This window comes from Patella vulgata, chromosome 4 (assembly GCF_932274485.2).
Source record: "Patella vulgata chromosome 4, xgPatVulg1.2, whole genome shotgun sequence".
NCBI lineage: Eukaryota > Metazoa > Mollusca > Gastropoda > Patellidae > Patella > Patella vulgata.
The window spans coordinates 80,818,101-80,841,031 of NC_065882.2; the positions used below are offsets into that span (position 1 = coordinate 80,818,101).

Here is a 22,931-nt window from a genome sequence, read left to right on the forward strand (position 1 = left end):
TCCCCAACCCCCCAAACCTTAAATGACGGTTGTGATACGATGGGAATTCAAACTGCTTACCAGTGGGAGGAAACCGGAGGACCGGGAGAAAACCCACGAGGTTGGACGGGCGACCCTACTCCTTGTCACGTATAATCGGGGAATCGAAACCACCCCAGTTGACTCAATGACTGACCTTATGATACAGCGCGCACGTGTTAACCATTCGGCCACCCCACCCACCATAACGAGCCTTGACGTATAACAGAATCTTGATCAGCATTAAGTATTGTTTAATGGTCGAGAGCGAGACATTAAGTAATATATTGTAACAACAAGAGGACCGTCAGGTCCGAGTGTTTTTACAATATATTACGCAATGTCTCAGCTCGAGACCATTAAACATCTTAAAATACAGACACTCCGCACGTGCGTTTACAGTGAAATACGTCACTCGAGTCTAATATTTGACAAGGTACGATTGGCAAGTTGCCCGTACGATTATTTGAAATAATGGTACGCCAACATCAAAGGGTGACGTCACATCTGTATTTTAAACAAGTTTATTGGTTGTTTACATGTATACATTGTTATATTTCATATTTTATCATTGCTTGATAATTATGACTGAGGATTTGAGTCAAAAATCAGTGCTATGTTGTTAGTGCTTTTACATCTCCAATGTTGCAAATGTTAAATGTTAGTGTAAATTGAAACCAGTCAAATGTAAAAAAAATCTTGTAAAACTAACAAATACAAAGGTTTTTCTTTGTTTTGTGCATAAAGAATTTAGCTCTATTACATCGTGTAAATTGACATCTACTTTTTGTCATTTAACATTTCACATTAGACTTTTCAAAATTCCCACAACACGCCTAACTCCATCTACCCAGAACTTTAAACTCTGGCATTTTCTTATTTGACGACTCGCACTAAGTATTGTACATATGTCTTGCGTATAGTAACACTTCACATAGAACACGAAATCAGCCAGTATGTAAATTATATATTTCTATGTAGGTACTATATACGTCATTAATTCCATGAAAATGTTTTTTCTGCACGCGAGATCTCACGTGATTAAAAAGGGTGCCGTGTGAACAAATTTGCATACTGGCATACTTGGTTCAATTTACACGTAAGATTCAACATCTGCAACATTGGAATTGTAAAAACACTGACAACATAGCACTGACTTTTGACTCAAACCCCACGTCATAGATAATGACTAGAGTAGCCTATAGGTCCAAAAGTCGCTCAGTGATAAGCAGTAATTGTATTCCATAGAATTGTGACGTGTATATAATCTTTCGTGTTGAAAGAAGAGGATGTTTCATCATTTTAAAATTATAGATATTATAGTTTAATACACACTGGATGTTGCGGTAAATACACTAGGCAAGCCTCGACAGATTCCGTTACTCTACATCTAGCCTCGGCTGTATGACGGTAAGTGATATATACCTACGCCTATACAATTGCGATGCGGCACCGATTTACTTATTAGGTAAACTTGCCGCTTTTAAAAAGAAGTTATCAAAATTGCGTCGTTCGAAGCGTGTGTAGAAGTTTTAGTGTTAAGTTGATCTTGTTTGAAGAAAATCGGATAAACTTGAAAGAAAAACAGCTTCAGACTTCGAAATATTCGTATGATAGAACATTCTTCAAAGGCGTCGTCATGGGCAACGCCGTTGGTAATCTGGGAACTTGAAAGTAGTTCCAATGGCGTACTTCGTCATGCAGCCGAGGCTATGAATCTGCTGAGGTTTGCCGAGTGGGAGTAAATAAACATTCTCTCGTGTTGCCTATTATGCTGTGGTGGTTCCGTCGCCGAGATCTTGTTCCTTGTTTCGTCCTCCAGAAGAATCGCTCAGTTCTGCGTGGAAGGCGGGAACTTGATGTGACCGTCTGGTGGATGGTTTACGTACGACGTTCTCGGCAGGACAGTTGTACTGAAGAACGGCCGTCTGAAACAAGCAATACAATTTTTGATTAGAAAATTAAAAAACACATAATCCTCAAAATTAATTAAAGTCAAATCTTTATTTTGTTTGGATAAACCATGACACATCAGATACCATATTGTCATAAACCGCTGGAGCGGGGCTTGATCACATTTTTGTTAAGTAGTAGGGTTTTTTGTGGCTCCCAGACCAGCCGCAAAAAAACGGGTGAAAAATTTATATTGACAGGACCATAAGTCTCTACGGCCAGTCTTTGATCTTCTACGGTGCCGAACACACGCAAGTGACGCAATTTCCGCCGTAGACTGGCCGTAGTGGCACGTACGACGGGCTGTGAGCTAGGCTTTAGTTGACCTAAATGGACAAGCTTTGTAAGGTTGATGTTGCTGAGAAATCACCATGCTGCAGGGACTAGAATTAGTATATACACATTTCTCAGGGCATCAGACCCGCTCGTTACCTACGTTGGTGATAAACTGGCCACACTGTATCCTGACCTTACAAAACTACAGTTCTTTAAATATTCGTACGGCAACTCCTTTCCAGATTTCCATTGAATGACTACAATTCTATGTTATGTGTCTTTTTCATGTCGCTCGATACCTTTTCAGTTGATAACTGGCAGGTAAATCGTTCAATTGTGGGTATGTTATCCAAATTGGCACAACTGATCCTCGAGGACTATTCTTTTGAAAAAGTCCATTAGCTACTCGAAAATTCAAGATGGCGCCCATTTTCAAGATGGTCGACTTTCAGGCAACGACGTATCATTTTTGTTGCAATAAAGTCACTTCATATTGTCCTTAACATATATTTTAAGTTTCATCTAAATCGGACCAACAATTGTGAGCTCTAGAGGATCCATAGACTTCTATTTAAATCACATTAAAAGTCAAGGGCCAGAACCCCTCCAAGATATTTTTATCGTTAATATGAATGGGACCAACAATTGTGATCTCTAGAAGGGTCACAACCTTCGTACATATTTCACAATTATACGTAAAAGGTATCGAGCCATAGCCTAAGATCATACGGTCCGATGCGCACCAAAATCGAACCTTTCCGAGATATTTTGGACATAAACCTAAATGTTAAGTTTCACCAAAATCAGATAAAAAAAAATTGATATCCAAGGTTAAACATATTTAAAAAAGATATATTTTGGTTAAAAAAATATTCAGCTTGAGTTATGGCATTTGAAAGGCATATTAACGGTAAAATAAAAATAAAATGTATTCCGTGCACGAGTGGACTAATTGTGAATACTAACACACTATTTTACTATTTAGTATCTCGTGCGGGTTTATGTATGTGGTGGTAAATTGTGAACACGAAAACAATGTCATACTGTTTATCATCTCATTGTGAACACGAAAACAATTTCATACTGTTTATTATCTCGTGATGGCTTATTTGTGTGATCGTAAAGTGTGAACACGAATACACTGATGGTAAATTGTGAACACGAACACACTATGGTAAAGTGTGAACACGAACACACGGTGAACTACAATGTTTAGTATACCGTGAATGTGTTTGTATTGTGGCGGTAAATTGTGAACACGAACACATTGATGGTAAATTGTGAACACGAATACATTAATGGTAAATTGTGCGGTGAACTACAATGTTTAGTATACCGTGAATGTGTTTGTATTGTGGCGGTTAATTGTGAACACGAACACACTGATGGTAAATTGTGAACACATTAATGGTAACTTGTACAGGGAACTACAATGTGTTAATGTGTTTGTATTGTGATGGTAAATTGTGAACACGAACATACTATGGTAAAGTGTGAACACGAACACATTAATGGTAAATTGTGCGGTGAACTACAATGTTTAGTATATCGTTAATGTGTCTGTGATGTGATGGTAAATTGTGAACACGTAAACACTATGTTAGAGTGTGAACACGAACACGCTGTTGTAAATTGTGAACACTAACACTAATGGTAAATTCGAGTAAAAACAACCTAACTGTAATATTTATTGAACCTTTTTTTCATTTTCTAAATTTGGACCAAGATCTGAAGTGGCAGTCAAATCCTCGCTGACCTCGTCACTGGATTCGCTGTCTTCGGCTTCCTTCTTCTTTGGTTTGGGCTGTTCTCCCATGACCTTTGTAAGTAGGAGGGCTTTGATTGGTGTACTGAACATCATGTGACCAAGAAGAATCCACAGTCCCTAAACAAAAGATTAAATAATAAAAACTAAATACTTTGCAGGTGTTTTGTCTGGCTGCAAACGTTTTATAAATTACTATATAGACATTTATTCTCACTTAAGCCCATAATCAACTCTCTAGACCATCATATCTTCGTTAAAATGGCGGCACTTACGGTGACGGCCAAGTGAAGGACTGAACCTGAGACTTCGTTTATTATCGTGACAATGGTACTTGAAGTCGAGAATATGAACAGTCGATCGGCATTACTCAGAAATTCAAGAATTACTCAAAATGTCCTAGAATTTCAAGAATTACTCCGAAATTCAAGAATTACTCAGAAATTCAAGAATTATTCAGAAATTCAAGAATTACTCAGAAATTCAAGAATTACTCTAAAATTACTCTAAAATTCAAGAATTATTCAGAAATTCAAGAATTACTGTAAAATTACTAAGAAATTCAAGAATTACTCTAAAATTACTCAGAAATTCAAGAATTACTCAGAAATTCAAGAATTACTCAGAAATTCAAGATTTACTCAGAAATTCAAGATTTACTCAGAAATTCAAGATTTACTCAGAAATTCATCAGAAATTTACTAATTAATGTAATATTTACCTGCGATGAGTTGATGATAACAAAGAGATACTGTGAAACCATGTTACTGGCAGGTGATAAACCAAATACCCAGGTTAAACTTAATACTGGTACCAGGGTTATAAACGTCATCAACTGGTGTCTACACAAAATAAACATAAAATATCTGTGTATTATATATACATTGGGGATTCTAAGCTTACGTCCAAAAATTAAATAGGGTTTAACCACGCATATTGTAACGTGGAAAATATTTAAAAAATAACATTTAGTTATGACTAAGTATATGTTTAAAGTCTGTTACGTCCATGTTCGTAAGAGAGATTATCAAATAACTGGTCTGATTCCGATTTCTAACTCAAGGGCAAATAACTCGTCTGAAACCGATTCTCTTTTAGTAGATATAATAATACCAAGGTGAGAAATGGTTGGAATTAAATAATTGGAGTCAAAGTTCACCACTCTAGATTTCGTCAACTAGTGGCAATACTCACTCAATTTCGCTAGGTAGACAATCGACTCTACGAAGACTTTTAAATTTTTTAAACGTGAGTGAGTATTGCTACTGGTTAACGGAATCTAGAGTAGGGAACCTTGATCCAAAAGTAAAATAAACGTAGCTTGTAATATTGATTAGATCCTATCTATATTTGAAAGATGTACAAATTTAAAAAAAATATCCTGAAACCTGACACCATATAGTCATTTGTGTTTCAAAGAAGAACGTGTACAATCTAAATTTTAAAACAGAGCATCTTACCGAAGCCGTTTGAAAAGAGGAACATGTTTTCTGCTGTCATGGGCCAATCTAGCGATAAACATAATAATCGTTACAATAAAATTCACCTGGAACAAAAGATATAAAAAAAAACCCAAATGAAATGAAATGGGGATAACGTCCTACTATATTTGCTCCGATTGGGATAATGAAGACGGGCATACGCCATACAGTGTGGTATGAGGGAAAATTTTCCCGGGCAGCGGTACTATGGCCTACTCTTATATCGAATTCCAAATGTCAAGGGATCTTTAAAGTACACGCCAATGTATACACGGAACCCCGGTTTTTCGTTCCACCAGAACGACTAGACAGCTGTCCTTCTCAGACCCTGCACCACTGACAATGGAAAACCACGCCGAAAAATCCTGATGAACTTCCTCGGCCAATGCAAATCCCACAAAAATATAACCGACAGTCAAACAATGAACATAAATAACTTAAATAAAGTTCCAAACAGATCAAACAACAAGTTCAGTGATCTGCAATCAACCCTACTTTGTTGTCGCAAGCCCCTCTCCCCCATTCGTGTTTATGAAATAGTATATTTTAAAGGGCAAGTAACTCCATCCAGTGACGGATAGCAGCTGCTCCACCTATTTTTCTTCGCATTTCAGTTAAAATGCTACCTGGTTTTAGTCCTTTCCTATGGACAAGGTATAAATATTCATTCCAATTGTCAAGGTATCTTTTATGTAATCTACCAATGGTGTTAGTCCCATCGAAGGGGCAAGACATACGTGTTGACAAGGTATCTTTCAAGAACCCTGGCAATGTTAGTCCCATCCGAAGGACAAGTCATTCGTGTTCTTTTCAATTGACAAGGTATGTTTCAAGAACCCTGGCAAATCTAGTCCCATCCGAAGTTCAAGACATACATGTTATTTTCAGTTGACAAGGCAACCCTGGGAATGCTGTTAGTCCCATCCGAAGGACAAGCCATATATTATGTTCCTTCCAGCCTAGCAATGATCACACTGGAATAAGTATGAAGGGGACTTGAATTAACTTGAATTTACTATAAACTATATATTTACAGTCATGATAAAATACACTGGTCCCAGGAAAGCTAATCTTGTGTTCTTCTCTGCCGTCAACCAACAACTTAAAAACAAAAATAACATTAAAATATTAATTAAAATATAAGATTAAAATATAAGATTAAATATAAGATTAAAATATAAGATTAAAATATAAGATTAAAATATAAGATTAAATATAAGATTAAAATATAAGATAAAAATATAAGATTAAAATATAAGATTAAAATATAAGATAAAAATATAAGATTAAAATATAAGATTAAAATATAAGATTAAAATATAAGATTAAAATATAAGATTAAAAAAACTAATTAAAATATAAGATTAAAATATAAGATTAAAAAAACTAATTAAAATATGAGATTAAAATTAAAGTATAAGATTAAAAATTTGATTAAAATATAAGATCACAATATATCTTGCTTTATCTAGGGCCAGCCAAAAATCCAAGCCACAAAAAATAAAGTAAAAAAAGTTGTAATCTAACTACTGTTAAATCTTACAATAATTACAGTACTGTCAAAAAAAATTGGTTCTGAATTTTTTAGGAATAAATTTTCTGTTGTTAACTTTAACTTCCTTTCTTTTATCGGTGAACCCAAAATATCTGTATCTTTAGGTGACCTATCGAAATGTCCCTTAAAGCCAGCAGAGCCTTAAACCAAGATGGAAAGTCCACAGACAGCTTCTCGAGCAACATCGGGATTGAGTCCGGGACCCCTAGTTAGTCGTCCAGCGCCTTACGCAACGAGTCACAGTGGCTCAAATTATACTGGATCCGACGAGAAGATTATATAAACCCTATTTTACAAAAAAAACTCCACGCGTGACAACAATGTGCATATTTTTATGAAGGTATGTCAATATATTTGTATATGTACTTTTATTTGGCTTGAGGCCGGGGTTTGGACGGCCGAATGATAATCACATGCGCGTTGTATCTTAAGGTCTGTCATTCAGTCAACTGGCGAGGTTTCGATTCCCCGGTTGTACGTGATAAGGAGTGGGATCGCTTGCCCAACCTCGTGGGTTTTCTCCGCATCCTCCGATTTCCTCCCACTGCTAAAGACCCCTACACGCAAGCGAATTATTGAAATAAAATTGAACCATGTCATTCCCGAAATGACCTAGTTTGTGTCGAGTGGGCGTTAGCACCCCCCCCCCCCCCTCTCTCTCTCTCTCTCTCTCTCTCTCTCTCTCTCTCTCTTCATTTTGAACTATGGACAGTAGGAACCTGATAATTTTCAATGATTCTCAACAAGGACTAGAAACAAAACATTAAATACAGAAACTCTCTCTCTCCCCCTCTCTCACTCTGTGCTCAAATTGTGGTCTACAAATATTTATGATAATTTACTTACAGCTGATCTTTACCGTATGTGTCTCCACGTAATACAGCCGTCATACCAACTATTATAGTAGGTAGAAACCAACCAATACACATCAACATTAAACGACGTTTGGACTTCTCTGTTTGTAATATTCCCAACAACTAAAGATTATTAAAATAAAATACATGTTGTTTTTAACACATTTTTATGTATTCTATCAAAATAAATAAGAGGTAAATCTAATTTTGAATAGAAATCATATCAATGGGTCTATATTGAGAATGTTGCTTTGGGGATGTACTACATCCTTTCCGGGGATCAATGGCATGGAAGAAAACGGATCCTTACAATTAACTAAATAAAACCTTTTGAGAAATGTGAAAAAGCGAAATGGGGTTGAACGTCCTTCCTTTTCACCACCAACCGTGTTAATAAAGACGAAAAATGGTTATTTATATGACGATCACTCCAACGTCACACACGGTCTCGGGTTTTCTACCCATCCAAACGACTAGACGTTGCTCCTGACCAGGCCCTCCTTCTTACATCATTGGCACAGAGGTAGACGAAATGAAAATGAAATGAAATGGGGTTTAACGTCCTACTGCTCTGCTCCGACTGGGCTAATGAAGACGGACATACGCGATACAGTGTGCTAGCGGCACTATGACCTACTCTTATATCGAATTCCAACCGCCAAGGGATCTTTTACGTGTACGCCATTGTGTACACGGGTCTTTGGTTTTTCGCCCCATCCGAACGACTAGACGACTGTCCTGTCAGGCCCTCCGTCCTCTACCACTGACAAGGGGAAACCACATCGTAAAATCCCGATGGACTTTCTCGGCCAATGCAGGGATCGAACACTCGACCTCCAGGCTAGCGAACTAGTGTCTTACCCATTTAGCCACCGTGGCTCCAGGGAACTTCCTCGGCCAATGCAGGGATCGAACACTCGACCTCCAGGCTAGCGAACTAGTGTCTTACCCATTTAGCCACCGTGGCTCCAGAGAACTTCCTCGGCCAATGCAGGGATCGAACACGTGACCTCCAGGATAGCGAACTAGTGTCTTACCCATTTAGCCACCGTGGCTCCAGGGAACTTTCTCGGCCAACATCGGGACTGCACCCTGGTTGGTGCCCCCCCCCCCACAACACCACCAGTAAAACAATATTAATCCTACCTTCATCATGAGATGGAGTGAGAAACACAAGGACCAGAAATGTATGGTAAGATATAAATAATGTAGTACCGCTGTCGCTCCTTTACACCATGTCTACAAAAATAGAAACACTTCAAATCAAATCAACGGTCTATTTTTTTTCATTTTTTTTACATCAATGCGATATTAAAGACAGACATACGTCATGTAGTGTGCTGTGTGGGTCATTTTGCCCGGGCAGCTTCGTTTCGGCCTACTCTTCATCGATCTACCAATGGTTCTTTAACGTGCTGCCTGGGATCTCAGTTTGTAGTCCTATTTTTCTGCACCAATGTGTTATTAAAGACGTCTAGTCGTTCGAATGGGACGAAAAACCGAGGTCCCGTGAACATATTGGCGTGCACGTAAAAGATCCCTTGGCAGTAGGAATTCGACATAAGAGTAGGCCGTAGCGCCGCTGCTCGGGCAAAATTTACCTCATAGCACACTGTATGGCATATGCCCGTCTTCATTAGACCAGTTTAGGAACAGAACAGTAGGACGTTAAACACCATTTCATTTCATTTCATTTTTGTTATTAAAGACAGACATACGCCATGCAGAGTGCTATGTGAGTCATTTCTCCCGGAAAGCTACATTTCTGCCTAAACTTCAGTGAATTCGAATTGCCATGGGATACCTTGACCACTGACAAGAGAAAGCCAAGGTGGAAAATCCCTAGGAATTTCCTCGGTCAACACCGGGTTCGAATGTCCAATCAACCTAGCTAGGTAAATTAGAGACGAACATCTATGTTTCAGTAATTCGTATGCCCGCACCCAGGCCCCCCTATAGTTGTTGGAAACCCACCAGGTTCTGTGGGCACCAACTCTTTTCCTTGTGGCGAAAAACATCGGAATAGAAGAATTGTGAGATAAACATTCTCTGGTCCAATACTTACTCTAGTGGGATAAACATGCTCTCGTCCAATACATACTCTAGTAGAATAAACATGCTCTAGTCCAATACTTACTCTAGTGGGATAAACATGCTCTCGTCCAATACATACTCTAGTAGAATAAACATGCTCTAGTCCAATACATACTCTAGTAGGGTAAACATGCTCTCGTCCAATATAACAACAGACTTACACTTGTAGGATAAACATTCTCTCGTCCAAAACTTAATACAGTAGGATAAACATGCTCTCGTCCAATATAACAACAGACTTACTCTAGTAGGGTAAACATTCTCTCGTCTAATACTTACTCTAGTCGGATAGGCATTCTCGGCACCAATAAAAGCCAACTGAGCTGTCAACAAAGCTGAACATAAATTAGCTACAATAAACGGTCCGTCTCCTTTTTGTCGTCTGAAATAAAAAAACAAAAAAACAAATATTAATATATCTTCATGCTGATTTACAGCCATGGACGCTTACGACTAGCCCTCGGTTCATTCATATATCGTAGTTTGCGGGAATTTTGCCCAGGCAGCGGCAATACGGCCTACTTTTATTTCGAATTCCGACTGTCAAGGGATCTTTTACGTGCACGCCAATGTGTACACCGTATCTCGGTTTTTGTCTCATCCGAATGAGTATACGTTGTCCTTTGCCAGGCCCTCCTTCCTGCACCACTGACGAGGGGGAACCACGCCAGAACTGTCTCGGCAAACACAGGGGTCGAACCACGGGACCTCCAGGTTAGCAAGCCAATGTCTTATTCAATAAGAAATAAAATAAAATGAAATGGAATGGGGTTTAACGTCCAACTGTTCTGCTCCGACTGGCTAATGAAGACGGGCATACACCATAAAGCTTATTCAATAAGCGGTCATTTTGTACGTCAAAGTACAATACTGCGGTCATTTTGAAACCAATGTACGGTCGTTTCTTTACCTTGGTGGTGTGTGCGGTATATCGGTGTGTGCACTGTGAAGGCTCTATTTACTAGTCTTTTAGTCCCTGTTACCAGGGCATCATCTGAACGACTCGAATATACTTCGCTTGTCACCATCGGAGGCAATGCCCCTAGGAACAGGCCCACAGAGTATTTTATAGTACATAGTAAATACTTACGGTAAGAAACAAATAAGAAATAAACAGATAATACAACCAACTAATGATAAACCACACCCTGTTAATGTTATACGAACTAAATAATGCTCATCTGATGCAGACACCTGCAAATAATATAAATAAAATAAATTATTTTAAAATAATATAAATAGTTCTAAAATAAATAGTTTCAAAATAATTTAAATAGTTTTTTTTAAAATCAAATAAGACCCACAATGGTTTCTTGTCAGTCTAGATTATAATCAACGATTTGGGGCCATACTAATTAACAATAAGGACCGACGAAATCGTTTGTTGTCAATATCACCTAAATTATTGCAAGTTATGACCAATAAGGAAATACGTTTTACATATCTGAAATTTAAATAATTTCATTGACAAAAGAAACATTCTTGTCAGTGATTAACAGGACAAACGATTTCACATCAATAGTTTGTGAAATATTAGTAAGTCACCTAAATAATCAATCGGATTAAAACACAGATCCTATTTCGTTTCGTTTTTTATAGTTCAAAATTTCGTTTAACGTTTCTTAACTACACTACGATCTGGATAAGTTGTTATATTACGGGCGTTTTGATTGAAGTGAGGGATTAGCCAATGAAACGGTCTGTTACGCCGCGTCTTGGCGTGCGATGCACGGAACTGCGGGTAAACCACTAGAAACGTCAACGCTGATTGATTAATCAATATCTGACGTCATATGGTCAAAAGCCGCTCGTACAACCCTTACACGAACTTCAAGTACAATTTGTCAGATCTTTATGTAGTGTAGGCCATCGAAAATATAAAAATACGAAACGAAATATAGATCTGTATTTAATCAGATTGCTAAATAATTAGTGAACAACTAAGAACATCAATACCCCCCTTGAATTATCAAAAGCGCAGAGGAAGACCTTGCTTTGAGAAAGACGGGGTAGTACTATATACTTCAACGGCCCCCGAGCCTACCGTAATCACCGACTCCTCACTCAACCCCAGAGCCCCCTGGTCTACCGTAATCACAGACTCCTCACTCAACCCCAGAGCCCCCTGGTCTACCGTAATCACAGACTCCTCACTCAACCCCAGAGCCCCCTGGTCTACCGTAATCACAGACTCCTCACTCCACCCCTGACCCCCCGAGTCTACCGTAATCACAGACTCCTCACTCCACCCCTGACCCCCCGAGTCTACCGTAATCACAGACTCCTCACTCCACGCCTGAGCCCCCGGGCCTACCGTAATCACAGACTCCTTCTCACTCCACCCCTGAATTGTTTTAACACTATTTACCGTATAATTACTAGACTGCATCAAAAACATGTAGTTAGCCACATTAGAGTGGTTGTTGGTCCAATCAGACGTACGCTGGAAAGCAAAAAACAGAAATAAACAAATAACACACACGTGTAACTTGGGGGGTGGGGGTGGGGGAAATGGGGCTTAACGTCCACTCGACACAAACTATGTCATTTCGGGACAAACATATGGTTTAATTTCATTTCAATAATTCGCTTGCGCGTAGGGGTCTTTAGCTGTGGGAGGAAACCGGTCGAGGACCCGGAGAAACCCCAGGCGACACTACGCCTTGTCACGTACAACCGGGGATTCGAAACCACGCCAGTTGACTCAATGACAGGCCTTATGATACAGCGCACACGTGCTAACCTATTTTCCCATCCGTAGCGTCAATGTAGTTTTACAGTTTTGGCATATTTTCGAGTCGCGTACGTATGCGCCGCTGAGCTGAGCTTAGTTCTATTATAGCATGATCACAGAGTGTCGTTAGACCTATTAAAAAAAAAAAATAATTTCACTAATGTATCATTCCAGAAAGTTTATACCTTTACTACAGAATAAAATCAAATAATGGATGTTCTCGATCCAAAGACGTTTCATTTGTCTTTTTGCGTCGTACTATCTTTTTAAATGTTGCTAAAATGCAACCAGTACAAACATTTGTGAACAATGAATTCAATTTCATTGGTTAGAAAATTCGAAATAAAAGTTCGTTCACGGCAATTAACAATAAGACGAATCGGTTCGTACGATCAAATAATTGACGTTCGCGATCCAAAGATGTTTTATTTGACTGAAACGTTTAATTTGTCTTTTTAAATGTTGCTAAAATGCAACCAGTACAAACGTTTGAATCACTTGAAGGGTGTATTGGGGCATTTCAAAGGGGGTCGGAGAGCCGGGTTATAAAAGGGGGAGAGCGCGAAAGTTATGGTACAGGGTTTAGAAAAATGGGGAGAGGGCTGGGAAAAGGGGCTTTGGCAAGCCGTGAAAAAGGAAACCTGAAATAACGAAATAAAGGTCAAGACAATAATATAACTTACCATACTGGTGTCTAGTAAGTACAACCACACGAACCTACAGCAAAAACAAGAAAAACTAAGTCATCTATACCAAAGAAATAAATCAAATTTGTTTCCATGGAAACATAAAAATGATTAAACCCGGGAACTTTCTAATTAGCAAAAGATACAACTACTATAATAATGATTATAGGACATCCGCTGGAAATAAACCGGGGACGGACGGACGGGCTGAGACCATTTCAATATCCCACCTTTAAAATTGTACGTCGCGGGATACAAAAATATAAATACTATTGGCTCTTACTCACATAACTTTTTATTTCATGTTATTATCTAACCATGGAGAATATTTCAAATTATATATTGAGACACAGTGGCGGACTGGCCAGGTTGTCAGCTTGCCCAATGGAAAGTGGGCCCCCAAGGAATTAGACATTAGACAATATATTTAAAGTTTAAATTATCAAAAAAAATATAAAGAAAACAAAATCGGGAAAATTCTAATTACATCTTTTTGTTTCCACTTACAAATGTTTTGAAAATTTAATTTGTTCATTTTAAAAATTGATTGATAGAATTGTATTGGTGGGTTCCCCCCTTTGTCTCCTGGCAACCAATATTTTCAGACCTAATCCGCGGATATTGTTTATTTACTGGTGTATTATATTTAGAAATACATTTGTATTAAACCCTTATCCTCACCAGAGAGAGAGAGTTAAACGTCCACTCGACACAAACTAGGTCATTTCGGGACTGTATGGTTAAATTTTATTTCAATAATTCGCTTGCGCGTAGGGGTGTTTAGCCGTGGGAGGAAACCGGAGGACCTGGAGAAATCCCACGAGGTTGGACAGGAGACCCTACTCCACGTCAGGTACAACCGGGGAATCGAAACCTCGCCAGTTGACTCAATGACAGAACTTATGATACAACGCGCACCTGCTAACCATTCAGCCATGTAAATAAGGTTAGGGCACGTGATTGTTGGCGAGATTGTAGGTTAGGTTTAAGATTTTGGGGGAGAGGTTAAGTCTCCACATAAACACTGACCTAGGATCTGGTTTGTGATATTTCCTAGTTTTATATTTAACGTGTTTCAGTGTATAAAGGTGATCACGTGACAAGATGAGATTGTTGTGAGGTCAGGATGATATATCAATATTCTTTAATTAGTCAAAGTAGATAATTATTTTAATTCTTCAATTGATCTGGAATCATGAGAATTAATTAGAAATATAAAAGAACACGGGTTGTTTGTTAGCTATAGGAAAATGAAATGAAATGAAATGGGGTTTAACCTCCTACTGTTAGCTATGGGAAGGGGTAGCCTATTATTAGGTCTTTTAGACTATGTATGCGATATATTTCGGAAATTATTGTCGCTAACAAATGTTGTGACTCGATTGACGATCACTATCTAGCATATTGAACAAAAACATCTAATGGGCTTTTTAGTCTCGCCACAAAAATATTTTGGTTATGAAATGAAATGAAATGAAATGAAATGGAGTTTAACGTCCTACTGTTCTGCTCCTAACCTGCGCTTATGAAGGCGGGCATACGGCATACAGTGTGCTATGAGGGTAATTTTGCCCGGACAGCGGCACTACGGCCTACTCTTATATCGAATTCCAACTGCCAAGGGATCTTTTACGTGCACGGCAATGTGTACACGGGACCTCGGTTTTTCGTCCCATCCGAACGACTAGACAGCTTTCCATGTCAGCCCCTCCGTCCCGCATCACTGACAAGGGAGAACCACGCCGGAAAATCTAGATGAACTTTCTCGGCCAATGCAGGGATCGAACACCCGACCTATTTTGGTTATATTGAGACTAACTTATGTTATGTTTTAAATGCGAGGAAGGAGGATATCGATTGTTTTCTCTTATGTGCACGTCTATGTGTGCATGGAGTGTACCCATTTTTGAGTCCCATCCGACAACACGGCTTGAAAATCCACGTCGTCCTCAAGCCCTATGTATTCTCATCACGAGGTTAGTTCCTTGATCAAGATCCCCAGTCATGTAGGGTTATGTGTAAATGCGAGGGGGTAGGGGGATTTGACCGATGCAGTGGTATTTTGACCCAGTTAGCAAGAGTTCCTTCGCGTGCACGTGGGTTGTTCTCGGTTTTTCGCCCCAAAACATGTTTTACTGTGACACCATTAACTATTGGCAGTGTCAGTTGGTGCTGAAATAGTAGGCTACGCCACATGTTGAGCACATTATTCACTTTTAAAGAATATTCAAAATATCAACATCGCTAGTAGCCCCAAGCTTCTGAAGTATAGTACACATCACTGCTTCAGTTAGCTGTAAGTAGTGACATATGTCGTGCACGAAGTATGACATACTCTCTCTCTCTCTCTCTCTCTCCCTCTCTCCCTTGCTCTCTCTCCCTTTCACACACACACATACCTCTAACAAATATATGTTGTACTATTATATTTGAAACAACTTACCTTGAAATTTTAATCAAATATTCCTTGTCGGTAGAAACACAGATCACACAGTCTTAACAAAAATATCACCCGAATACCTTCTTCGACTGGAATCTGGTACCGTCCTAGAACAGTGCTCTTGTAGTAAAGGCCCGAAGTATACAGAATGCCAAATGAGATGTAGACTGAAAACAACATGTGGCTGTCGTGATACTTAAGCCTCTAAAATAATTAATCGGAGATGTAGACGATTAATTACAGACAATAAGTAGATTATTGGTCACCATCCCCGCCATACATACATCGTCTTGAATCAAGGTACTCCAGCACAATCCATATCCTTCCGCGTATTGCGTACATAAAAATAAGCACGTGTTAGTCCCAAAATGAGAGAGAGAGAGAGAGAGAGAGACTAATGGCTCGGTTTGTTTTGAATAACGTAGTCTCGTGGATTATGTTTCACACATGCGTTTTTGTATTCTTAATTTATAGGTTCTGTAAGTTGATTGAGGTCTTATACGTGATTTGGCGGCTACTTCAAAGTTGGCCAGGGCCTGTTCGGGGTCACGGTGGATCGGTGGGTAAGGCGCTGACTCACTAACCAGGGAGTCCGAGGGTTGATCCCAGTGTTGGCCGTCAAAGTTCCTCGTGAGTAGTTGTCCCCTTGTCAGTGCTGCAAGACGGAGGGACTGGCATGGGGCAACGATTAGTCTTTCGAATGGCACGAAAAACGGAGGTAGCGTGTACACTTAAGCGTACACGTCAAAGATCTCTTGACAGTAGAATGGATATAACAGCAGGTCGGATCACCGATGTCCGGACACAGTTTCCTTCATGGCATATGCCCCTCTTCATTATCCCGGTTGGTGCAGCAAAGCAAGATGCTAAACCCCATTTGATTTCCCTCTCTCTACCTCCAGCACTGCCCACACGAACAATACATGTAGCCTTCTCATCAAAAATAACAATGAAATATTCGTGGCACACGAAGATGAAAATACAGATCGTTATCACATTCTTAGTGGATCATTAGCCAATTACACACGAAATAGTCCCGATTTTGCTGCCATAATAAAGTAGTCCCAATCGTAATTTGACACAGAAGATGTCGTTCAGCCCATCAAGGCCTGTGTTGATGTTTCAAAGAAAAGGAATCAAAAGTTTGTTAAAGAAGATCGCATGTTAAAATTTGATTAAGCCTCGAATTTTATTTTGTTTTTTTTTAACAATTCTATTCAAGTTCGATATTATTTGTCTATACTAGAGCAGAGTTTATGATATCGTAGAATTTAAAAATAAACACCGCGTTCTGATTGATATGAACGCGCTGTGCATTATCAATGAAATTGTCAGTTTAGTCGCTTTAACAAATCCACCAGGACATTAGACTGGCAGTGGATAAAGCGACCCACAGGCGTGATGACTACTGATGTTACACGAGGAACAAAACCCTGAGGGTCACAACAATCCAATATTTATACACCCCCTTATATTTGTAGCGTTAAAACAGCGTTGAGGCGACGTGGTTTATTTCCAATATCAAGCGGACAAAAAAACTCTAAAAGCCCTGACGCAAATTGTGTCATTGAGCACTCTTTACCTATCCTACAGAACCCATTTGGAACATCAGCGTGTTGGGCTACAGGCTAGTACATGTAGCTTACATACACCATTAGGAGCGTCAGTGTGAAGGACTACAGACTAGTGGCTTACATAACCCATTAAGAGCGTCAGTGCGATGTGCTAGACAAGTAACCTACAGAAACCATTACGAGCGTCAACGCGTTGGGCTACAGACGAGTAGCTTACAGAAACCCTTAGGAGCGGCAGCGCGATGTGCTACATACTATTAGCCTACACAAACCATTAGGAGCGTCAGCGTGTTGTGCTACAAACTAGAACTACCCTACAGAAGACATTAGGGGCCTCAGCGCGTTTGGCTACAAACTAGTAGCCCGTAGCGTACAGAAACTATTAAGAGCGTCAACGCGTTGGGCTACAGACTAGTAGCCTACATAAACCATTATTAGGGGCGTAGGCGCACCGGGATACAGACTAGCTAGCAGCCCACAGAAACAATTGAGAGCGCCAACGCGGTGGGATACAAACTAGTAGCCTACAGAAACCACTACGAGCGTCAACGCGCTGGGCTTCAAACTATTAGCCTACAGAAACCACTACGAGCGTCAGCGCATGGGCTACAAACTAGTAGCCTACAGAAACCACTACGAGCGTCAGCGCGCTGGGCTACAAACTAGTAGCCTGTGGCGTATATGAACTTTTCCGACTGCTTTCATTTTTAATTCAACTCCGATGCGTCACTTTAACTTGATCTTCGTGACATATAAATGTCAAGTTGAGTGATAACTGACACAATAATCGGATTATGGCAGGTGGATAGTTTTAATTATATTATACGCCTAGGACTTATTTTAATGGATATAAGGTTATGACTCCTGTAGAGACAATCATCGAATGATGGGCGTGGACAATAATAGGGTCTGCATTTTAGGGAATTTACTCGCCATCTCCACAAACCGGTCCGGAAGTGAATTTTTTTTTTTATCATTTAACACCTTTAACAATCTTCCAGCCTTCTTATATACTAAGAGACGTTTCGACGAGGATACTCTCGTCTTTATCAAGCAAATGATACAGGTATGTGAATGGTAGACAAATATATACAGAATACGCAACAAAAATAACAATCAAATACAATTTGATTAAGGGGGCCATTAACAGCCTGTTTTCCGCTTGGTTGTGCCTGGCAGGGAAAGGCCATGGGCGCGTGTTTTCCGTTTAGTTGTGCCTCGCAAGAAACGGCTATGAGCGTGTGTTTTCCGCTTGGTTTTGCCTGGCAAAGAAAGGCAGTGGGTGCGTGATTTCACTTTGGTTGTGCTTGACAAGGAAAGGCTACGTGCGCGTGTTTTCCGCTCGGTCGTGCCTGGGAAGGAAAGGCGGTGTGTGTGTGCTTTCCGCTTGGTCGTGCCTGACAAGGAACGGCTATGGGCAAGTGTTTTCACTTTGGTTCTACCTGGCAAGAAACAGCTTTGGACGCGTGTTTTCACATTGGTTCTACCTGGCAAGAAACGGCTATGGGCGAGTGTTTTCACCTGGCAAGGAAAGGTAATGGGCGTATGTTTTCACGTTGGTTTTGTCGGGCAAGGAAGGTGATGGGCGTGTGGTTTCACTTTTGTTTTGCCTGACAAGGAAGGTGATGGGTGCGTGGTTTCACTTTGGTTGTGCTCAACAAGGAAAGGCGGTGGGTGATTGTTTTTACTTTGGTTGTGCCTCTCAAGGAAAGGCTATGGGCAAGTGTTTTTTTAAGGATGCTATTTAAGGGATGTACTCTCCATCTCCTCAAACTGGTCCTGGTCAGAAATTATTTCGACCATTAAGACCTATCAGCAACTGCCACCAGCAACTATCTGTAACAGTGATAACGTGGATGGGTTTTTCACAAGATTGGTATCCATTGTTTTTGGATGTAAACAATGGCGGGGGATGTTCACGTGACAACATCATCGGTGTTGCCCCGTTATTGATCGTAGGGTGATAGTGATATCGCAGACAAGTCTTTCTTTAAGTATATTCAGCGCATAAGTAAGGTCCTTTCCTGTTGAAGGAAACGGGAAAACCCTAAGTAAACACAAAAAGTTGAGAAGGCGTCACATACGTCCTACGCTTAAACCAGGAATTTTTTTATGATTTTATGACCAAATTGACACATGTGGCTGCCGACTTTTTCAAATAATTGGTTCGATATAGCCTATACTGAACTGAATAAGCAAACATTTGTCGGCCAATGGGCTTACCCGGCGGTCAACAAAATACCCTGCCTTAGTATTAGAAGTCTTGAAATACGGTCTTGGAGCCTTTAATTCAAAAGATTTAGTAACCAGACATTAAAATTTCATCTGGATGTGGTAATCAGCTAGATCCAAGAAGATACCCGCTGGTAACTATTCTTTCGGACTTCTTCGTATTTTGTACCCCGGATCGAACTCATGATGTAATAATCTGCGATGGTTACGACGTAATGACGTCAACTTGTATAAATGGTAGTCAACATGCTTGTGAACAGGTAGGCTAATTTTTTTTTTTTATCTTTAAATAAGTTTAAAAGATATAACTACTGATTATTATTTCTATATTGGTGTGTTAGGCCTATTTGACAGATTTAAATTATAGCATCAACATGTAACTTAGATTAAATTTAAATTCAAGCGGTGTCTGGACATACTCTACAACCCAACCTGCCAGTCCTAAACTTACTATGTAAACATGTTGTTTTTAACTGTTGCCACACGCATCAGTGCCACGCATGCCACAGCAACAGACTGCAAGTTTTTCTAATTGGGGTGATGACAGGGCCTATTTTAAGGTTTTATTGACGAAGCACGGTTTCCGGAGATGGACGTTTTTTGACTGGGTTTCCCCCCTTTGGTTTCCGACAAAATTTCCAAAACATGACTCACGATTTTCCACACAGAACTTGGTAGCTCAATTTAGCTTCTTCCATCACCGTTATTAGCTCTAATGTGTTGGAATAAACCTTCTGAAATCGTGACCAAATTAGTTGTGACCAAAACTAAGGCTCACTAGAAGTGAAATAAAAACTTCCTGAATTATCACCACGCTTACACTTTTAAAACAAAACAAGCGGTTGGCATACACGATACGCCGAGATTCTGTAAGATATGGATAGGGAACAGGGAAAATCGATAGGGCTCAACCTCTCATTGTCCCAATGCTACACATCGAATATGAAACTGTAACCTATATCGCGTTCACAAGGTTTTTGGCAAAGTTTGGTAACTCGATGGGGTTTGTCGTCTCATGACCCCAATGCTTCACATCAAATGTGAAAAAATAAAACACGGTTAAAACGCAAGTCCCTGTCGCTTCCACAAGGTTTTCCAGGGGGCTTAACTCCGGAACAGAAGGTCGCGGTATGCTGATTATCGGTATGATTCTTGCTCCCGTGTTCTCAATTCATCACAATATAAAGCTCACAAACTTTGTTACGCTCTGTGTATGTAAGGCCATAATCCAAGCAGATGCACCAAAATCGAATTCAACCAAGATCTTTTGATCCTCAACATCTAAAACGGTCAAAAATTGAGGCCTAAATTAAAATTTGCATACTATTGTATTTATAGCTGCGTATCGGTATCATTGGCAGTCCAAAGAAACGCCCAAAAGCAGACGAACCTTTACTGTAACATGCAGCTGACTACTTGCGTCAACAACTGCTTTATGTTTCGACATTTAGATACAATCCACGAAATTGAATCGAAACCAAACGCATTGATTGATGATCACAATGATTGTTAATGACTCACTTGCTAAATTTCCTCATGCGATCTTTTCAGATTCACAAGGATACATAACACACCATTATACCATCTTTTCAAAGCATGAATTTTAGATTCTCCAAGCACGGATTTTTCATTTCGAGGCACGTCCGTGTCTGTAGGCACGTTAAAATAGGCCCTGCCCCCACCCCAAACACCTAACGTTTGATTTCAGACAGATTGCCAGATAATATATGTTATAAGACACTATAAATTCAAAATTGAAATATTAAATTTAAAATTGAATTTATTTAATTCAAAATTAAATTCATTTAATTCAAATTTAAATTCATTTAATTCAAAATTAAATTCATTTAAATCAAAATTAAATTCATTTAAATCAAAATTAAATTCATTTAATTCAAAATTAAATTCATTTAATTCAAAATTAAATTCATTTAATTCAAAATTAAATTCATTTAATTCAAAATTAAATTCATTTAATTCAAAATTAAATTCATTTAATTCAAAATTAAATTCATTTAATTCAAAATTAAATTCATTTAATTCAAAATTGAATTAGTGTTTAAAATTTAAAATTGAAATTATTTAAAATTCAAAATTCAGTTTATCTAAAATTCAATTTATTCAAAATTTAATTCATCTAAAATTCAAAATTAAATTTATTTAAAATTCAAAATCAATTTATTTAAAATTTAAAAAAAATTAAATTTATTCAAAATTCAAAAAGATTCAAAATTCAATTTGTTTAAAATTCAAAATTTAATTTATTTAAAATTTAATTTATTTAAAATTCAATTTATTTAAAATTCAATTTATTTAAAATTCAATTTATCTAAAATTCAAAATTCAATTCGTTTAAAATTCAACATTAATTTATCTAAAATTCCCCAAAAAATAAATTTATTTAAAATTCAAAAAGATTCAAAATTAAATTTGTTTAAAATTCAAAATACAATTTATTTAATATTTAAAATTAAATACTAAATACAAAAAATTGATATCAAATACAAAAAATTAAATTAAACTCAAAAGTTAAATATTAAATTTAAAAAATAAGATATCAAACTCAAAAGTTAAATATTAGATTCAAAAGTTAAATATTTAATTAGAAATTTAATTCAAATGTTTAATATCTAATTCAAAATTGAAAATAAAATTGCCCATAACAGAAGTGAAATGTTATCTAATGTTTTTGAAATAACATAAAAGGGTCATTTAAACATGCATTATGCAAGAGCTAAATCTGCCTATTTCAGGTCTTTCTTTAGGCCTGAAATGTTATCTAAATTATTAATTAGACATTAATTAACCTATCCAGGCCATAATCAACTCTAGATCTTTAGTGGATTGCAAGCCGATTTACTGCGTAACTTTCCTTCTCTATTAAACGATAATCGAGACTATGCTGTTTATCGTACCGACTTTAGTAATGATGACCGAGGCTTATGGGAATTTCAGTCGCTTAGTTCTCAGTTCATAGTGGATCAATTTGAATGAAATTTTCACCAAATTGCCTTTACATTATCTAGTTTTTAAGTATTATCGTGAGAACTGCCAACTCGTTACCGAATCTCCCATAATGTATCTTTAAGCTTAGCAAACGATTATATAATAACTCACCAGGTTTCTTAGCCTTAAGAAGGTTTTTTTTATATAATTATCGTCCCCGACATACAGAACGAATGTTGACAGTCGATTATTTTAGGTTGATGAAAGTCGTCCAAACAAATACTACACACCTCTTTGTCGGTCTGTCCAGTCATGCTGAATGT

At 38.4% G+C, this 22,931-nt stretch overlaps 1 protein-coding gene across 3 annotated transcripts; it reads right to left on the reverse strand.

Moving 5' to 3' along the window:
- Nucleotides 1–266: 266 nt before the first annotated feature.
- On the reverse strand, nucleotides 267–16,152 carry LOC126817114 (adhesion G protein-coupled receptor L4). 3 transcript variants are annotated; one of them, XM_050543931.2, is made up of 12 exons: nucleotides 15,860–16,152; nucleotides 13,414–13,447; nucleotides 12,365–12,439; nucleotides 11,087–11,190; nucleotides 10,276–10,378; nucleotides 9,049–9,141; nucleotides 7,895–8,025; nucleotides 6,528–6,594; nucleotides 5,473–5,558; nucleotides 4,734–4,854; nucleotides 4,004–4,132; nucleotides 267–1,946 (listed from the first exon to the last, which is right to left on the reverse strand). In XM_050543931.2, exons 2-12 carry the CDS (start codon nucleotides 13,414–13,416, stop codon nucleotides 1,788–1,790), a joined length of 1,071 nt encoding a protein of 356 aa, XP_050399888.1. In that variant the 5' UTR covers nucleotides 13,417–13,447; nucleotides 15,860–16,152; the 3' UTR covers nucleotides 267–1,787. The 3 variants fall into 3 exon arrangements, with proteins under 3 accessions (XP_050399888.1, XP_050399886.1, XP_050399889.1); XM_050543929.2 differs by having other exon boundaries at nucleotides 3,944–4,132; nucleotides 15,860–16,148; XM_050543932.2 differs by having other exon boundaries at nucleotides 1,821–1,946; nucleotides 3,927–4,132.
- Between the last annotated feature and the right edge of the window lie 6,779 nt (nucleotides 16,153–22,931).